The following is a 17,984-nucleotide window of genomic DNA, read 5'->3' on the forward strand; positions in this document are numbered from 1 at the left end:
TATACCTGCCTCAAGAATGTTGAGAGGTGTAACAGATGGATTAACATGCTTTGGAGATGAAAAGTGCTGCTTGACTATTAGCAAATTTATTATTAATGATAGAGCTATTAAAACAATGGGATGGCTAATGACAGAGCTTAATTCCTTATACCTTTAACATACAAATCCTGTTCCCAACTTCCTTGGACACCTAATTTTTGTGTGCCTATAGGTAAGATTCCAGGCTTACATCACTCAATCCCTTATCACCAGATGCAAAAGCACCCTACCAAAGGATTGGGAAATACAAGAGATGCACATTTCTCTAAGCTCCAAGATAACAGCAATGCAGAGAGAGTAACAGCAACTTTACAGCAGTGAGTTCACTCCCGTAGTCAGTCCTCTGCAAATAGTTCAGATGGACCTTGAGTTCCAGCTTAAATCTAGGAAGGAAAATCAAAGCAGGAGCTCGGGCAAGGGCACACATGCCTCATATAGCACACACCAAATGAATCCAAGTGCAAAGGGTTCTGCAGAATATGGGAGGTATCAGGAGGCATCTGGTTCTTTCCAAATCGCACTGCCCACACAAAGGTCCAACAAGTAGCCAAAGCACCCCTGTTGTGCTTGTACTGATGGAATGGGACAAGAAACTCTGATGTCGGTGACACCAAGAGTAATGTCAGCTTCTTTGGTAATATTGCATTACTTCCCCTAATTCTGGCAGCTCAACACTTCCACTGTGGTGTTTATCCATCCAGCAGCCATTCTTCTGCCTTTCACATACAATATATAAACCGAGCCACAATGTTAATGAGCCATTGCATATAGATGAGCTGGCAACCAGTCTGAGCTGACACAGCCACACATAAAAGCCAAAGAGGGCCTTGGGCTCTCTTCCATTGATACAGAAGCTGTTGGACCACACAACTGTGGAAATTGGATGGTCTAGGGGACACAAAGCCAGGCAGCTTTCCCTCCGCTTCCCTTCTGCAGTCACGTTTACTGCTTAAGACACAAGGTAAGAGGCTTAGTGCCATACTGTTTTCTTGATATCTAACTGAAAAAACCCTGATATTTCCAGACAGACTGGCCCTTCTGTTTTCTTCCACTAAACTGTCACCTAATGACTACAGCAAGGCACCCAAAGAGTCTCTTTGTGTGGAACAGGATGCTTGGATTCTAGTCTGCTTACTCGCTGACTTACCTTTCTTTAGGCAACCCTCTTGATAGTTCCCTGCTCCAGTTTCTGCTCCCGTAAAACAGGCTACTGAGGCTTAAGAAAACATTGCCAAAGAAAATCTCTGCGCCTGCTGCAGTCACCTCAGATAGAGAAGGCAGAAGGTGGCAGTTCAAGCATTACTCTCCTCTGGGAATGCCGAGCAGTACCTCTGACAGCAACACAGGGCTGGAAGGGACTTGAAACACAGCTATGCAAACAAACTAGGGTGGGATAAGCTGATACATGTTTACAGCATATTAGCTGTTGTGTGCTAACTGCCAGGACTGTTGTTTTAACCCTGTATTAGGACAAGCCTGCCCATCTTCAGCTTAGACTTGCTTAATGGCTATACATGTATACACGGACAGCTCACATAGGGAAGCTCATGGTTTTCATAGCTATACCTTGAGTCCAATGTGTTTCAGGCTCACAGCCATGAACATAGAAGTTCCCTACATTCAGATACACTAAGATGCTCAGCAACTACAGTAACTAGTTTCTCAAGCTAGCTGTTAAAATTAGTAACCAACCTTAAATTATGTTCCATTTTGGGCATGACAACGTGTAGTGCACCGTTCACTTCCTTCATCTCACAGTCAATTACTTCTCCCAACCCATGTAAACAGCAGCAGGGAAAAAGAAAGATCTGCATATGCGTTAGTAATAAATTTAAAAATCAGGGCACACCACTGAAGGGTTGACTTGTCAGAAAATGGTAATTAAAAGTGTTCCAGCTGACAGTGCTGCTTTAATGAATTCTTAGTAGTGTTCTCGGAGAGCATTTGATGACAGACACTGTAAGAGTTCTTACTTAAACCAATTTTCTGCATGATGCAACTTCACTGCACAAGAGAGGGAAAATCTCCATTATAGAATCGAATTATGAAAATAACAAAGTAATGGTTTGAATGATCAGGATCTAACAGGTACCTCTTCAGTACCAATTGTTCCTATTCCCTGTACCACAGCCTTTTTCCATAGGTGCTTATCTAGTAACTGTCACTACTTCCTTAAATTCTGTTAAAGCAGCCTAAGAAGGTGTAGTGCGAAAGAGTGTTGGTCATCAGCTTTTTAACAGCATTATACATACGTAGTACAGTGACTGACAGCTCAGTTTTAACACAGATACATCAATGCCCAGCTACACCTAATCACACACCTAGTCAGACATAGCTTGCTGTCGTGCATATCAGCACAGTCTGGGCTCCTGGGTGAGGACGGGGCAGCACAAAGCTCATGGGTGAGGATGGGGCAGCCCAAAGCTCATGGCTGAGGAGGTTTAGGCTTGAGATAGGTAAGCAGAGGGCATGGGACTCCTAAACTGGGCTCTCAGGTCAAAAGCAGACAGCAAGAAGCTGGGGGGAGCATGTGAGGACTTGGAAATACAGCCCTGCTTAGTGGGAGCCATGTGTGGAGGGGGGAAGGATGAGAGCAAAGGGCACTAAGCCTTAATCATGGATTTGTATTTGGGTGTGAAGGAGACGGGGGGTTGAGTGGTGGCAAGAGACATGGTGGAAAGAGGCTCTCATGCCTCATCGCTTTGCACTGAGTTTCTTGCTGGTTTCTAGCTCCATCCAGACCTGTGGTTTGTCCTTCACTATTTCAGGAGAAATGTAACAGAGCAGCTCCGGGAATTCACATTTCTGGGCAGAAGTTCTGTGGACCCACCCCTATAGCTGGTAAGCAGTGATATTCTGGGGGGGACCAGGTGGTTCTTGAAGGGGGGTGATCATGGTGAAAGCACTTCCAGCCATGGAGTTCAAAGCACCCTGCATCTGAAAGCTGCTCTTGTAGCTCCATTACCAGCAGCTCACCTTAACACTCAATAACTAAGGTGCACCCTTAAGTATGTGGGCTACAGCGGGATGAGGGGAGTTTGACATGGGAATGTATATTTACTTCCTAAGCTGTAGCTGTGCCAGTTGTCTTTTCCCTCAGGAGCACAATCCACCGCAAGGCATACTAGCACTATACACCCCAAGGTTCCATTTCTTGTCCATGAAATAGGACTGTAGTTCACCCTGCACGCTGGAGAAAAGGAGCCTTATAGCTAAGATTCAGAGGCTTTTGTTAGCCCAGCCGAATACCTTCACAAGTCTTTTCTACAGAATAGGTCACTTGGACCACATTCAGGCTGTGAGTGGCTGATGAGTTTGCACACTCCGTACTGAGCACGCACAGAGGTAAGTTAGTTTGACTCATTTCTCGGTTTCGCAGCCCAGGGGGTTGACACAGAACATGCTTTCTCTGCAGTATTCCATGCTAAATGTGAAGTAATTTAAGTCACCTCATAGTTTAATGAACTCTCCCGACTCCCTTCTGTGCTGTAGGGAGAAGCATGCACAGAGTAACTGTGGAACAGTAACAAACAGCAAGATTTTGTTTGAAGCTCCAGGAATTTCTGTCCCAAAGAGAAAAACAAGCAGTTATACAAGTGACACTTACGTAGGATGCAGCTACTGCAACCTGAATGGCCACCCTCTCTGTGAATGTCTCCTAATGTATCAAGAGATGAAACAGGAAAGATGAATTCCTTTATTCATCTAGAATTTGGAGGTTATGTCTAATCTTGTTACCCAGGTTGCTCACACAACGTGGTGGCGGGGAGGTGAGATGAAGGACAGCTCCTCCAGTCCTCGTTACACTAACCCTTGTGTCTCTCAAACAAGCTACCTGGGCTTTTCTAACATTGAGGGATAAAGTGAAGTGAGAGTAAATCATTCACGGGGTTTACACCACTTTACCAGGAGTCTGGAAATCTCAAATGACATCTCAAAGGCTGCTACATAATTGAGTTCTGTATGAACTACAGCAACCGATACAAGACTTCTAAAAGCTTATTAATATCTGAGCTAAGAACCTCACTTTTGGAAGTAATTTAGTTCCAGGTTCAAATGAGGCGCTTAACAGAAGTGGAAACTTAACTCTAAATAGAAGTCTTGGTTCCTATAACTCCTTGTGTAGCTTTAGAAACTGGTAAGTTTGAGAGGAGTAATTAGATGGAAGCAATTCAACTTGAGATGCCAGTTTCTTACAACTGAGACAAACTCTGAGGCACCTGAGCTACTAACATGGGCACTTCAGTAAGTTCCCTCAGGCTGGTGGAATGAATCAGCACCATAGAAAATTCCAACAAGACTTAAGCTCCTAAATGAATGGAAAGGATATAAGAAGCCTGTGCACCAGAAAGGAGACAGTAGGCTATTTGTAAAGGGTATCTAAGAATTCAACATTCTCTTTGCTTTTCTGTCTGGTTTTGTCTGGAACATAGGGACCTCCTGCAGGAAACGCATTAGATGCTGAAGAGGCAGAAAGAGCCACTGGGTGCTTGGTGATAGTGTGATTTAAATACAAAGACTTGCACAGTGTGGGAACTCATACTAAATCTCAAATTAAGACTTTCATTTGCAAAAGTATCTGCAAATCAGCTTAATATTTGTCCATCTCAAAGCCATACTATGTATTCCCCTGTTTCACTCCTTGCAGAGTATATTAAAATATTCCACACAGAGAAGCTTTTCTTAGATAAGAAACAAGTTTCTGCCAAGATAGCAATTGGGCATCTCTCATTTATAGCCTCCTAAAATCTGAGCTCTGCTCAAATTCTAACTATAGCAAGCTGATGCTGTGTTTTCAGTCCACAGCAACACATCCAAGAGGTCTCAAAGCCTTTTGCAATCATTGAATTTAACCCCACAACACTCTTTTTTCCACTTCCATCTTACAGGTAGATGTGGAAACAGACACAAAGGGAGAACATTCGTCCCACAGTACACGAAAAATAGTGAAAAGCCAGGAACTAAGCTCAGATATTTGGACTCTCTGGGGAATGCTTTATCCCTTGACCATGCTTCCCAGGTCCTGGAACCAGAGGCCTTCTTATTAGGACAGATTAGTTTGTTTATGGGTCAAGATATAGTACACTCACTAAGTTTATTCTTTGCTGCAAAATAGCGAGGAATAGAACGTGCTGAACACTGGTCTCTGACCTCAGTAATAAGTTGTTTTAATTGGATTTGATTTTTCAAATGTAGCATCTCAAGTCAGCCAGAAACTCTGGAATTAGCATCTCACATCTTAACACAGAAGAGATGTTAAAGTAGCATAAGGAGATGAAGTCCATGCCCAATGAATTTCAAATTACACCGAGGGTGAACTCAGCCATATGCACGTCAAACTAAAACTGTGCAGGCTCTGAGTGCAGCAAGCAGCAAAGTTATTAATGGCTTACATTTGCTATTAAGAATGCAAAGTAGCTATTTTACACCCAGTTTGTTCATACATCTCTTCACATCAATGACTCATGTGATGGGTCAATAATTCACTCAATGCATACTGAAAGCCAAGAATATCTTGCAAGTCAATTACACTTAGAGAAATAATTAGAAACACAAAAGTAACTGAAGGATTGGAATAGAAAAAGCTCTGCTGGTGAAATACTGCAGCCCCCAGGGAAAGCAGACTGCTCCTGTCTTAAGATTTGCAGCTGGTGTTCCTCTACATGCCCCTGAAAGCAGAAATTAACCTTAAAAGGGGCAATTCTAATATTTCAAGGAATACTCAGGTTCTCAGGTAACTAAAAGCCATTTGCTTTCTGCAGGAGACGTGAAAGTAGGACACCAAGCAAATACTGCCTACTCAGATTTGATCCTCAAGATTTGCTCCTGAAATATGCTTATCTTTCATGGCATTCAGTTGTAATAAATCACAGGAACATTTTAACCCATCTACGAGGCACAAGCAGACCTTAATTCACATGCACAGCCTTTGCTTCATCAGAGCACTGAATGCCTTTAATACCTCTGAAGAAATCTCTGAAGTCAGGGTTTTTCACAACCTATGTCTTGGGAACACAAACTGACCTTAAAAACCATAGCAGGGGCTGCAGGCTATGCTATACATGCCTACAAAAGGCTGTTACCCATAGGAGTATGCAGCAGCCAAGAGAGACTGTAAGGGGACAAGATGTATCTAGACAGCTTGGTTGAACATCATAGAAATCAGGCTTCAGGAACCAGAGACAGGACAAAACCTGCCAATCCAAGCTGGCAGTGCTGCCAGCACTTGTGAGCAGAGCAGTATATGATGACAAGAAATCTTCCAAACTACTGGTGCCTGATACTCTTATTGTTGAGACTCAACTGAATAAACACGCAGCATCAGCAACTGCCAGTCTACCTGGCAGCTGTGACATGGCAGATTTGAAGGTCCAGTGAACAAAAAAGGGAGCACAGAAGATCAACAGGTAGGAGATGATGGGCTTAAATATAGGCAGATACACAGAGGACCTCCTATGAGCCTGTATTACCCAAAAGGGTACAAGAAAATGTTCACCTGCTCAGGAGTGCAGTGAATCCTTTCCCTTTCTATCAATTCTATGGTTTCAACATTGGTTTCTTTGCTTTTTAAATGTACACTAAGAGTGAAGAGGTTACATTCTCCCTCCCAGATGCTCTCATTCCTTATGTTACTACTTGCTAAGACCCACCTGGCTTTGATTACAGCCATCAGGGTAGTTCTTTCTACTTCTGAGGTAAAAAGCAAGTTCAAGACAATTAATTCCCAAAAGCCTATTGACAGAGAGAAATCTGGAATGATATTCCTTTCAACACATCTGCTGGAAAACTTCTGAATGACAGACAGGACACAGAGGAACCTAACACATGCTCACAAAGCAGATGGGCTGTTACTGTTCCTAAGATGATCCTCAGTACAACTTGATTGCAAAACAAAGCCAAATCAGAGCAAATAGCAGAACCAGTGGACAGACAGACAAGTAGCAGAACTCAGAGTAGAGAAGAGCTCTATAAACTGTGTATGTGGGGTTCACTTCTGAGAGTAGTAGTTACTAAAGGAAGGGGGATGAGAAGTGCCAAGATGCAGTATAGAACTGGAGCTGCCGCATCACATACCTTTAATCTCTAGCAACTGAGACATGCAGAGACAGAAAACTCCTTTACCCACAGCTCAGTGATCTAAACTATCTAAGGAGAGCACTACACACGTACACACACTTTCATCTTGAGAGAAAACCTTCCTCACTTTGTTCTTTGTTTACTTTAAGAAAGCAATAGAATCGAGTATTAAAGAACTGTCTTCTGTGTGGGAAAAACAGCAATAATGTGTATTTATAGCACACCTGAAAGATCTCTCTGACAGCTGTGTTCAGGGATCATTTCAGTTACTACTGAGACAACACGTTACTAACAGCAGGGCAGCCCAGAAGTTCCTTTCTAATAAAATAGCTAAATCATGAAAACCCATTCTCAACACTATAATAGCCTCACAGTCACATGTGAAGTAGCAGAATTATTCTTATTTCCACTGCAGACAGGGAACATGAGTTCAAAAGCAATGGAAAATAGTCTGAGACCACAGAGGCAGGACTAAGGCTCAAGAACTATTTCCAGACCAGTGAACCTTAAGTTTCTCCTCTTCACATGCTTAACCCACTTCAGAGGAAGCTGGAGAACTGCTGCAGAACACAGCTACCATCTATCCTGTCATCTGGTACATCCCCAATCCTTTCCTCTCACGATCCTACTATCTGAGAAACACTCAGGGCTGGTTCCATTTGGGAACTCTGGTTCCCAATGGGAGCCTGGCAAAGCAGGGATTTGAATCTGGCTTATCAAGACCACTGCGCCAGTCCCTCCCACACTGCTATGGCTGGCTTACTGGCAACAAACCAGCACAGCATAGTGGTTTTTGCCAGTTTAGAAATCAAAGTCACCTTGATAGCCATAAAAGACTGAGATACTGAAGTAACAGCCTAATTAAAGATAAGGACTGCAATAGGACAGTGTTCTTAACATTACATGAAAATATTCCTAAACTGCTGACTAAGATAACCGCACTGTTTACCCCGCTGCTATAAGCAGATGAAAGACTGCAGCAGAGCAACGAGACCACAACATGCGATTCACACCCTGAGTTCCAAGCACATTTCTGGAGCACTGACAAGCTATGTACAGTCTGTATCATAAAAACAAAACAGCAGAAACTCTTCTTAACTGCAGTATCATCCACGCTCAGTGCTCATTTCCCTTTTCCTCACCTTCCTCAGGCTCACACTGAGAGAGCATTACAGACCTGACAAACAGCGCATCAAAGCCTACCTCTAGCGTTTACTGAGCATGTACATGCACAGCAGGGCTAGCAAGGCTGTTGTGGTTTGTTTTGAGTATTCTTCTGCTGTGTCTGTGCCCTGGAGCTGTGAACTACTGCAGGAAGACTTTCTGTTACAGCAACACTCGCACTTTGCTTTTGTTCCTTTAGCACTGTGCAGAGCACAGAAAGGGCAGTGTCATGCTTTTCTTGTGCACTGAGTAAGCAAGAACCTATTTCCAACCACACTGAAAGCTGTTGCAGCAGTGCTAAGTGTTTTCTGTCAGCAATTTCCCCCACACCCAGAGCTGGGTCCTTTTCAGGGAGGTACGAAGATGACCTTTAAACACCATCAGTTTAAATTTACCAACACTTTGGAAAGAAAGAGCGTATGTGAACAAAAGCTTTCACACGACAGTGTAACGCTGAGTACTGAGATACCTGCAGTTTAGATGGTGAAGCAGGGTCAGAGCTCGCAGGTGGTTTTGCCTTTGGTCATGGCTGTCTTCTAGCTGGCCTCTGGTGCCTGAGTCAGCTGCCTCTCAGCCTCCAGGGCTTCTGCAGGAAGTCCTTTTGCCGCCCCATGCTGGTGACTGAGACTTGACATTGCCAACCTGTAGAAACAAACTGTGGGTTAATGATTCAACCCTTTAACTGCAGCAAGGAACAGCAAAGTGGGAGAACGTGCTGAATTGGCTCACATGACTCTGCCCATTTTCCCAGTGACTTTTACTGGGGGTGTTCATGCGGCAGCACCTCCCCAGCCCACATCTCACTGCACCGCTGTTCTTTGGTTACAGAGAGCTTCTGCTTTCGGTCATACAGGTAGAACTTAGCACAGCCTGCTTCTCTCACATGTTATTTAAGAGTGCAATGTCTTTTTGTGGCAACAGAGAGGAAAAGTAACTAGACAAATCCTGCCTTTCTCCTTCAGGAAGTTGGTGGTGAGTTAAATCCCTGATTTTATTTCCTCTTGCAACCACATCACATACAAGTCCATTGCAATGAGAGGCCAAAGGAAAAAAACCCAAAAATACAATTTTCTTGAGAAATTTCTCCCAGAGAACCACTTCTCACTAAAAACTTCATATTTCCAGTGGAAACCCAATTGTCTGAAAATAGAAACACTTCTGTTGGGAAAGCCTGTAAAGACAGCTTAGCTGCCAGTTCTCTGCCCTCCAGAGGCAAGATCCCCAGCGTGACTACATCTCTCACAAGGTATCTCTGATCATCTGCTTGTATGGGAATTCTCTGTCCCAGTACAAAGTGCTATGGGAGCCATGGAATTTGTCTGGCACTGCAAAAACATCAAATAGTGATGTTTTCTTTTGTGCCTGTGAAGTGATCATTGCTGGAAAGTGCTGGCAAATGGTTTTGTCTAGACAGAGCTGTTTTACAAGTGCCATATTCCATGTAAGTGGCAGAGAGGGAGTGACCGTGGGCCAGGACTGGCCCCTTGCCTCTGTAGCTACTTAACAGTGTTTGTGGATGAGACCTGTCGTTTGCTCTCTGGTCAGCTGAAGCCTTTAAACTCTCTCCCCCCAGTAAATGAAGCCATGGATTCATTTTGTGCATCACTAATTACAATCTTATTCATTACTAACACTGACAGTAATGCTTTTACTGCTGTAAATCCTTCATTTATACACCTGAAGTAAGTTTGTTAACCTTTGAGGACCGCAAACACTCCTAAGCTTTCAGAAAACATGATTTGCTTGAGTGCTCGCTGCTGCAGTGCCTGTTCTTTTGTTTATTCATTTGTCCTTGTTTTCATGAATGAATTAGTTCTTCAAGTCAACTTTGTGAGGGGAAACTGCAGCCTATCTTTCCAAATGACATATACATGCTTTGTGAGAACTTCCCTGGATGTTTGGTATTGGAAGCATGACTCCAATGTGCACCCAAGTAATGCTAGAGCTGCTCAGCAGTAGAATACAGCCAGCAGCAAACTCTACAAAACACACAAAACACGGTAAGAAGATCCAGTTTTAAGGCAGAGGGTCAGAAACCCCCTGCTAAAGGCTGGCAAGGTATTAACAGCAGCCTTTGTGAAGTGATCCATTGAGTCTATACATCCCATGCATGTCAGAGCATCCCTTAAACAATCAGGATGGGGGAAGCAAGGGAGGAGGCAGCACATGTCCTTGTCATATCACTGCTGGGGCTGGCTGGAACAATCCTGGATCACCCAGGTTAAAAGACAGCAGGATGAAACCTCCCTTCCCACTATCTGAAGAGGAAAGTTGAGCACTTAAGAGGACTTCTTCAATAGGTACTCACAGGAAGCTAGCTGGATCATACCTGTGTGCTTACAGTAAGCTGAAAGACATCTGTTCTAAAGATATTCCATATTCACGGTAGAAGTTAAGCACAACACAGGCAGGCACCACTTTGCCTTTCCTTCTGAAAGTGGCCATCATTGCCATGGAAAAAGGCATCTGCCAGTAATTCTGCAGAGCAGGAGATGGGGCAAGGCAGGGGGTAAGATCCTTTGGTGTATCCACTAGAAATTCTGTGTGGACTTCAGGTTGGCAAAACCTAGTCGCTTGGGCTGGAGCTGACAAGGCTCCCAGATTAGCAAACTGAGCTGGATTGCAGGATCCTATTTCTCACATGGAACTGGCATTTCAGCTGCATTCAGCACTCAGATCTGGTACCAGGAATAAGTAATGACAACACTGTCAGGTCCAAGAGGAAAGCCTGCCTGTGCCAGCTTGCCAGGACCTGTCCCTTTGCTAATGTGCCCATCAAGGATAAAGTGGGCATGGAGGATGGGGTAAATCAGATTCTTTCTAGACATGCCCCTAGGGCTGACTGGCTGCTTTAGGCAAGCTTATATTCTTGCTCTACTTACAACTGGTTCAATAGAGGGCGTTGACAGTCCTTGATTCTGATATGAGCAGCAAGACAGGGAAATAAGGTGCTACAACTGTCATCCCATCACAAGAGGCACATTCCTGCTCTACCCAAGGCAGCTAGTAAAGGGCAAAGGAGCTGTGCTCTCCAAAGGTCTCGGTAGTAAAGCAGCCAGCAGATAATACAGCGTGAGACCAAGTGTTACAGTTTGCTTTTCTAATAAAAGCAGGGTTTATAAGGTATTAAGAATTGGATCTTTCACATTCTTTGTTCAGAGAAAGTTCAACAAGAAGAAAAACAGGGAAAGAACATCAGAGTTTTGAAAAGACCTGAACAGGACTGGAAAAAAAATAATCCTTTAGCTCTGTATCCCCCTTTCTTCTCCCTAAGCTTCTTAGAACTTCCTCTGAATTCCAAACAAAGATGTATTTCTAACAAAAGCTGTGGGTTCAGTAGGCTGCTTTTCATTTCTGCTGTCTCAGTTCTGCCAACTTTGCTCCTCCATCCATCGCTATGAGGGAAGAAATGTGTGTGAAGCCGTGGATATGAGAACTTCAGGGAAATAGCAGGTGAACTTTGTCCTGGGCAGGCCCCTGCCAGACATTAAATACCTTCCCTTTCCTTCAGTCACTGATCTCCTTAAGTGCTGCACGTGGCTGAGATTAAAGCTATTTCCCTGGATTAATGTGCTCCGCACACAGCTCTACGCAAAGGATTTACCCAAAGAACAATTAAAGAACCATAGAATCATTTAGGTTAGAAAAGATCTTTAAGATCGAGTCCAACCATTCAAGAGCCTGATCATTATCCCCGGTGTTTCAAACCAAAACAACTGAAAGCAAGTAAGAGCAAAGAGAACCACCCAGTTACATCTCTGAGCAAGCAGAGGAACTCCAGCTGGTACGTAGCCATCAGAAACAGTCATGACTGTCACTACCTGCTTCCAGAAATGCAGAGAAAGGGAATGGTAGAAATGTACCTCTAACAACTGGCTTTCTGGGCATCTGTCAAATATTCTGGTAGGTCAGCTAGGAAAGACCAGGAGTTTGAGAATGGCAATCTAAAAGATTCTGCTTACCCCGGTGGTCACTGTGAATTACGAGGCTTGGACAGGGAAGTGGAAACTCCTTGTTTTCCAAGCTAACCTTGACATGTCACCTTTACTCATTGAGTAGCTTTATTGGCAAATGCCCCATTCATTTAAGAATGAGCAGTGCACCTTTATGAACATACTATGCCTGAGGACAGCAGCAGCTTCAACTCCAGCAACACAGAATTTCACATGCAAGAAAGACATCAATACCGTGCTTATTTGGTCCCAAAAGGAAACATACCCTGGTAAATATTAGCTAAGATGTAGCTGGGTTACCTTCACTAATTTAAACTGAAAGGACTTTAAGCGCTGTGTTATACAACTCGCTTTATATAATTTCTGGACAGTCTCTGATCTGCTTGCAGCATGCTTAGGCAGGAGAGAATTTTCCTCTTGCTGAAATACATCAGCACACTTCAGTTGTGTGTGGGAGCAAGAAAGATTTGTTGAAGGGAGAATTCCTTTGTCATCCTGCTTGAGGAAGGGTGTAATTCTTCTGCTTCTTTGATGTATTTGGGGGTAGCTTAAGCCAGGCTTGTAAAACAGCCTCCGAAAGGTGCAGTTAAGATTTAAAGAGGCAGGCAAAGAAGGGTGAAGTTGGGGCTCTGTTTCCGAGGTTCCAGTCTGACAACCGTGCTGATCAGCATTTCTTCTGTCATTATTATCTGTTGAATTGTACCTCCCAATCCTTAGTATGCACGTGCAGGGTTTGATGGACAGGGTGAGGCATCCTAGCATTTCACACAGGATTCTGATCATGACAGTGTTCATGTTGTTGCAGGAAAGGACAAAATGCCTGTGACAGCTGAAGCCACATGGCTTTGCACAACAGGGGTGGTAGAAGTTAAATAGTGGAAAACTTCTCTGCATAGTGCATTGCATGAGAATATTTAACTTCTGCTCAAACTGTGCATTAACATGAACATATTAAAAGCACGTCAGGAAAATAAAACTTGAGGATCATTTAGAGAGTGACCTCTTTGCCCCCTTCCTGGGATATGTGCTTAAAGTTTAACCTTTGCCAGCTGCATTTGCAACAAATAAATGCAACAGCAAAAGCTTAAAACAGTGAAAAGCTACATAACAACAAGAGTGACCTTCATTTTTTTTCATCTTAATTTTAATGAGAACTGTGATTTCAGGCCAAGTACGGAAGGAAGGCAGCCGCATGAGACAAGTAAAGTCGTTCTCAAGGCTGCTGATACAAACAAGGACAGCAAACAATAGAATTTACTTCTGACTTTACCAGATGTAGTTAATTTGCACTTAGACTCCATCACTGACAATTTAATATGTTCCCTTTGCTACCGATTATCATATTTAAGGATATTCTCTGGCTGCTGTTAATGGTGTCTAATGGAAGGATTTCTGGTTTAGTTGGCTACAACATCAGGCAGCTTCTCTAAATTATTTTAGATGCCTACAGAGTAAAATGACTTTGCCAAGCAGCAGTTCCCATCCCCACGGTTGTTTTATGAAGGGCAGTGGACTCTCAGAGGGTGCAAACGCTTCCTTGACTGTCAGTTAGGAGTCAGCTGTACAACTGGCACAGGCAGTTATCTGACATTTAAACGGCTCAAGTTAAATGAGACAGATTTCACACCACATAACTCACACCAGTATGTCTAATTCACTACATGCCTGTGGGTTATCCCCATTCTGGAGACACAAAATTAAAGCTTAAGGGAGCTAAACTACTCTTGCCACAGATATTCAAGCACAATACTACCCCTGAAATCAAGTAAAATTAGGGCAGCTCATTTGACAACTACTTGAGCCTAAGCACTTTGCTCCTAGCCAAAAAGGAAGCCTGGGTGAGACAGTGATATGATGCAGGGTTTTAGATAAGTGTCGTAGTTTGACTGAAAACATCATTCCTAAGGGCTGTTTCCCAATAAAAGGCTGTGTCACCTTCTATTGGGAAGGGCAGTGCAGCTGTAAAGTGACAGTCTCAAACAATTACAAAGCCCCCGGCACCTCCTGATCTGAGATGCATTCCTCAAGTCCAGGTCCTTCTAAAGAAAACATCATTCATAGCAGATGCAGGTCCCCAAAATGGTCAGGTCTCTGTGTGGCTGAGGACACTAAGTCCTTAGACACAGTAAACTCTCAATGTCCTTTTTGTGAGACAGCAGTGAGACTATTTTCCATTCAAGTTCTTCATTTTAGTTGTTTTTAAGCAGAAGTCTGGTGTCCAAATTGAAACCCCTTCCTAAATTCACTATCCACATCACATCTGAGGTCTTCTAAAGATGATGTACACAAAATTCAGCCGCTCCCCACCAGTTTTCCCAATGTATGTCCATGACAGCTGCCTGCTTCTCTGTGCCTCCTCCTACTCAACTAAGCAGAGGACAATATTAACAGTTGACTGAGCAAGGGAAAAGGATAACTTTTTGCTGGAATGCTCCTTAGGCAAGAAACTGGTATTTTCCTCATCTACTTACTGGAACTTTTTCCCACCAGCTGAGGAAAATATGCAAATTCTTTCTCCTAAAAAAGTGTCTGGAGACATCATCAGACTTTACTTCTTGCCTGCAGGTATAAACGAAACCTGCATTACCCATAACCTTTATTGTTTCTTACTCTCCAGAGCACTACCAGCAGAGGGAATGTTCAGCTACCTCCGGAAACGCTTTGCCAGCCACATCAGAGAACGCAGCCGGCGAAGAGCAAGGCTTGTCTCTAAAGATGGAAGGTGTAACATAGAGTTTGGCAATGTAGAACAGCCGAGGTTTGTCTTTTTGATTGATATATGGACAACTATCCTGGATCTCAGATGGAGATACAAAATGACTATCTTCATTTCAGCATTCTTAGGCAGCTGGTTTCTGTTTGGTCTCCTCTGGTATGTCGTGGCATACATACACAAAGACCTGCCAGAATTCAACCCTTCCATAAATCACACCCCCTGTGTTGACAATATCAACGGCCTCACTTCAGCTTTCCTGTTTTCCTTGGAGACCCAGGTAACCATCGGTTATGGCTTCAGATGTGTCACAGAACAATGTGCCACTGCCATTTTCCTGCTCATCTTCCAGTCCATCTTGGGGGTGATCATCAATTCTTTTATGTGCGGTGCCATCTTGGCCAAGATATCAAGGTCTAAAAACCGGGCTAAGACCATCACCTTCAGCAAGAACGCTGTCATCAGCAAACGCGGTGGGAAGCTCTGCCTCCTTATTCGGGTGGCAAACCTCAGGAAGAGCCTGCTGATTGGCAGCCACATCTATGGAAAGCTTCTCAAGACCACCATCACCCCAGAAGGAGAGACAATCGTTTTGGACCAGGTCAACATAGAATTTGTAGTTGATGCTGGCAATGAGAATCTCTTCTTCATTTCCCCATTAACTATTTATCATATCATAGACAAGAACAGCCCGTTCTTCCACATGGCAGCAGAAACCATTCTACAGCAAGATTTTGAATTGGTGGTGTTTTTAGATGGCACTGTTGAAGCCACGAGCGCTACCTGTCAAGTGAGGACATCCTACATCCCAGAGGAGGTGCTATGGGGTTACCGCTTTGCTCCCATTGTGTCCAAGACCAAAGAAGGGAAATACAGAGTAGACTTCCAGAACTTCAGCAAGACAGTGGCTGTGGAGACTCCCCACTGTGCCTTCTGTCTCTACAATGAGAAAGAAGCTAAAGCCAAAGAGAAGAAAGGTTATGACAATCCTGGGTTTGTCTTGTCAGAAGTTAATGAAACCAGTGACACTAAAATGTAGTTCCAGATATTCATGGGACCATATCTTTGTTCATAATGAATTCAATCTTGAGAGGATTAATAACTTAGTAAAACACAAAAGAACACAGGCTTGGTTTTACTCTAAAACAGCATTTATCTTCTCAAAAGCTTCAAATCAAAAGAGGAACAGAATACCATTGATCTCCAGAATGCTCTATATTTCATAGAACTTCTATTTTTATACCAATGGGACATTTTATGAAGCTGCTATGTTGGAATGTCCAACTCACTTAAGTTCCCAGAGGCATGCAAGTCTGTTAAAAAGCCTGAAAAGATGGAGAGAAACTTTAGGGCACATTAAAGACACTGCTGTTGGAATGGGAACATGAAAAGGGGAGACAGAAGGCAAAGCTAAAGCAACCTACAGGACTTAGGAGCCAAAGCCTCAACAAATGTATGGTTTTGGTTGCCAAAGTACTCTATGAAAGCAGACTCTCTGGTTCTGGAACACTAGAGCACTTTTGAACACTTCGAAACAATCCCTTCTTTTTTTGAAGGCTGGTACCTCTACCAAAATGGAGCATTGTGGGATGGTACATGCTTGGGAAGCCAGGAAAGATGCAGCTTGGGCCATTCTGCTGCATCTAGAACTCTAAAATATGACTTTTTTCCTGTGAAAGCCTTAGGTTCCTTTAGGGAAAAATAGCCAAATAGAAATTGAAAGTGAAAAAAGGAGAAGCAGACAGCCACTATGGGAGAAGAGGATTTTTGCAGCTTATTCCTAACTGTGTCACTTCAGATACTCTTCCTCCACTTCCCCAGAAGCTGGATAACTGTGGAATTAGGAAACATCTGAAGCCAACTGTCCAGGAAGAAGAGGAGCCACAGTGGGGAGGTGAAGAACACATCAACTGCTTCACACCTGGCAGAAGAGCAATCCACTGGGAGAAGAGAGGAAATTCCCAGCTCTGGATGTATCCACACTGCAAACAGAGATTATCTTTTCCCTTGAAGCGTGAAGGTCTTGTTAAAACAAAAACACAGCAAAGGAGCCTCCCATCAACAGTAGCTTCACATTTAGTTCCAAACCATCCATCTCACCACAGCAAGATGTGCATCCCTTCAGGAAACAAGTCCTGCTCAGTGGCAGCTAAGTAGTGGCAAACATTTTTGGGTGTGATTGTTGACATCAAAGTTTCAAATGCAATAAGAAGCTTCAGGAACTTCCTGGTGAACTTCCACTTCCTCACAGCCTTTTCTACGCCCTCCAACAAGTTCTTCTGCTGAGAGTTCAAGTGGCAGACCAAAGGAAGAGGTTTTGGGGGAACCCTTCCCAGTGATGTAATTCAGCTCTTCTGTTTTCAACAGTGTGGTAAAATGGAAGTGTCTTTCTAAAAGCTGCTGGACTGAGCAGTTTTATAAGAAGGGGAGAATTGAGCAGGTCAAATGATGACGAGACAAAGTTATTTTGCTAATGAACATAATGTGAGTGTGGAAATCAAACTCCGGGAACTGAGAGAATTCAGGTCTCAGTCCCAGTGTACTATCAACTCCTTTGTTGGTTCAGAACAAATCACTTTAGTACGTATCTCAGATTTGCCATCTGTAACACGGGACAGAAAGTACTTATACTGTACAAAGAACAATGTTATGAACAATTATGAAACTAAAGCACTTTAAAAGCCAATTCTCAACAGTCTCAATCTTTCCTCTCTTCAATGTGTCACTGTTACACCCTTCACTTCTAGATGGAAAGGTCAGCACAGAGAGTTCCGTCCTCATCACACATCAGAATTACTAGAAATGGCTGCACTATGGGATGCTCGAACCACCTGCTGACACCTTCAAGGTAATTCACAGATCTTGACCCATGTTTTAAGTGTACTGGTTTTGTAACCTTGAAATCTAGCACTGTCAACTGGAAAAATACTTTTACAGTTCCAATCATCACAGCATCCGAGCCCCTGCAACCATTAGTGTATCTGACTGCTTGGAAAGGCAGTTGTGCCATCCTCCACTCCAAATGGCACACCAAAGCA

At 43.4% G+C, this 17,984-nt stretch overlaps 1 protein-coding gene across 3 annotated transcripts in view; it reads left to right on the plus strand.

The window, feature by feature from the left end:
- Nucleotides 1-894: 894 nt before the first annotated feature.
- Nucleotides 895-17,984, plus strand: part of KCNJ1 (potassium inwardly rectifying channel subfamily J member 1) — a 32,689-nt gene continuing 15,599 nt past the window's right edge. The window contains exons 1-4 of one of the 3 annotated variants that reach the window (XM_030505295.1): nucleotides 895-1,000; nucleotides 2,808-2,880; nucleotides 3,310-3,384; nucleotides 14,851-17,794. In XM_030505295.1, coding sequence (XP_030361155.1) covers nucleotides 14,870-15,985 — 1,116 coding nt within the window. In that variant the 5' untranslated portion in view covers nucleotides 895-1,000; nucleotides 2,808-2,880; nucleotides 3,310-3,384; nucleotides 14,851-14,869 and the 3' untranslated portion in view covers nucleotides 15,986-17,794. Of the gene's footprint in view, nucleotides 1,001-2,807; nucleotides 2,881-3,309; nucleotides 3,385-13,602; nucleotides 17,795-17,984 lie in introns of those variants that run through there. The other 2 variants (XM_030505296.1, XM_030505294.1) reach the window with 2 other exon arrangements.

This window comes from Strigops habroptila, chromosome 17 (assembly GCF_004027225.2).
Source record: "Strigops habroptila isolate Jane chromosome 17, bStrHab1.2.pri, whole genome shotgun sequence".
Taxonomy (NCBI): Eukaryota; Metazoa; Chordata; class Aves; order Psittaciformes; family Psittacidae; genus Strigops; species Strigops habroptila.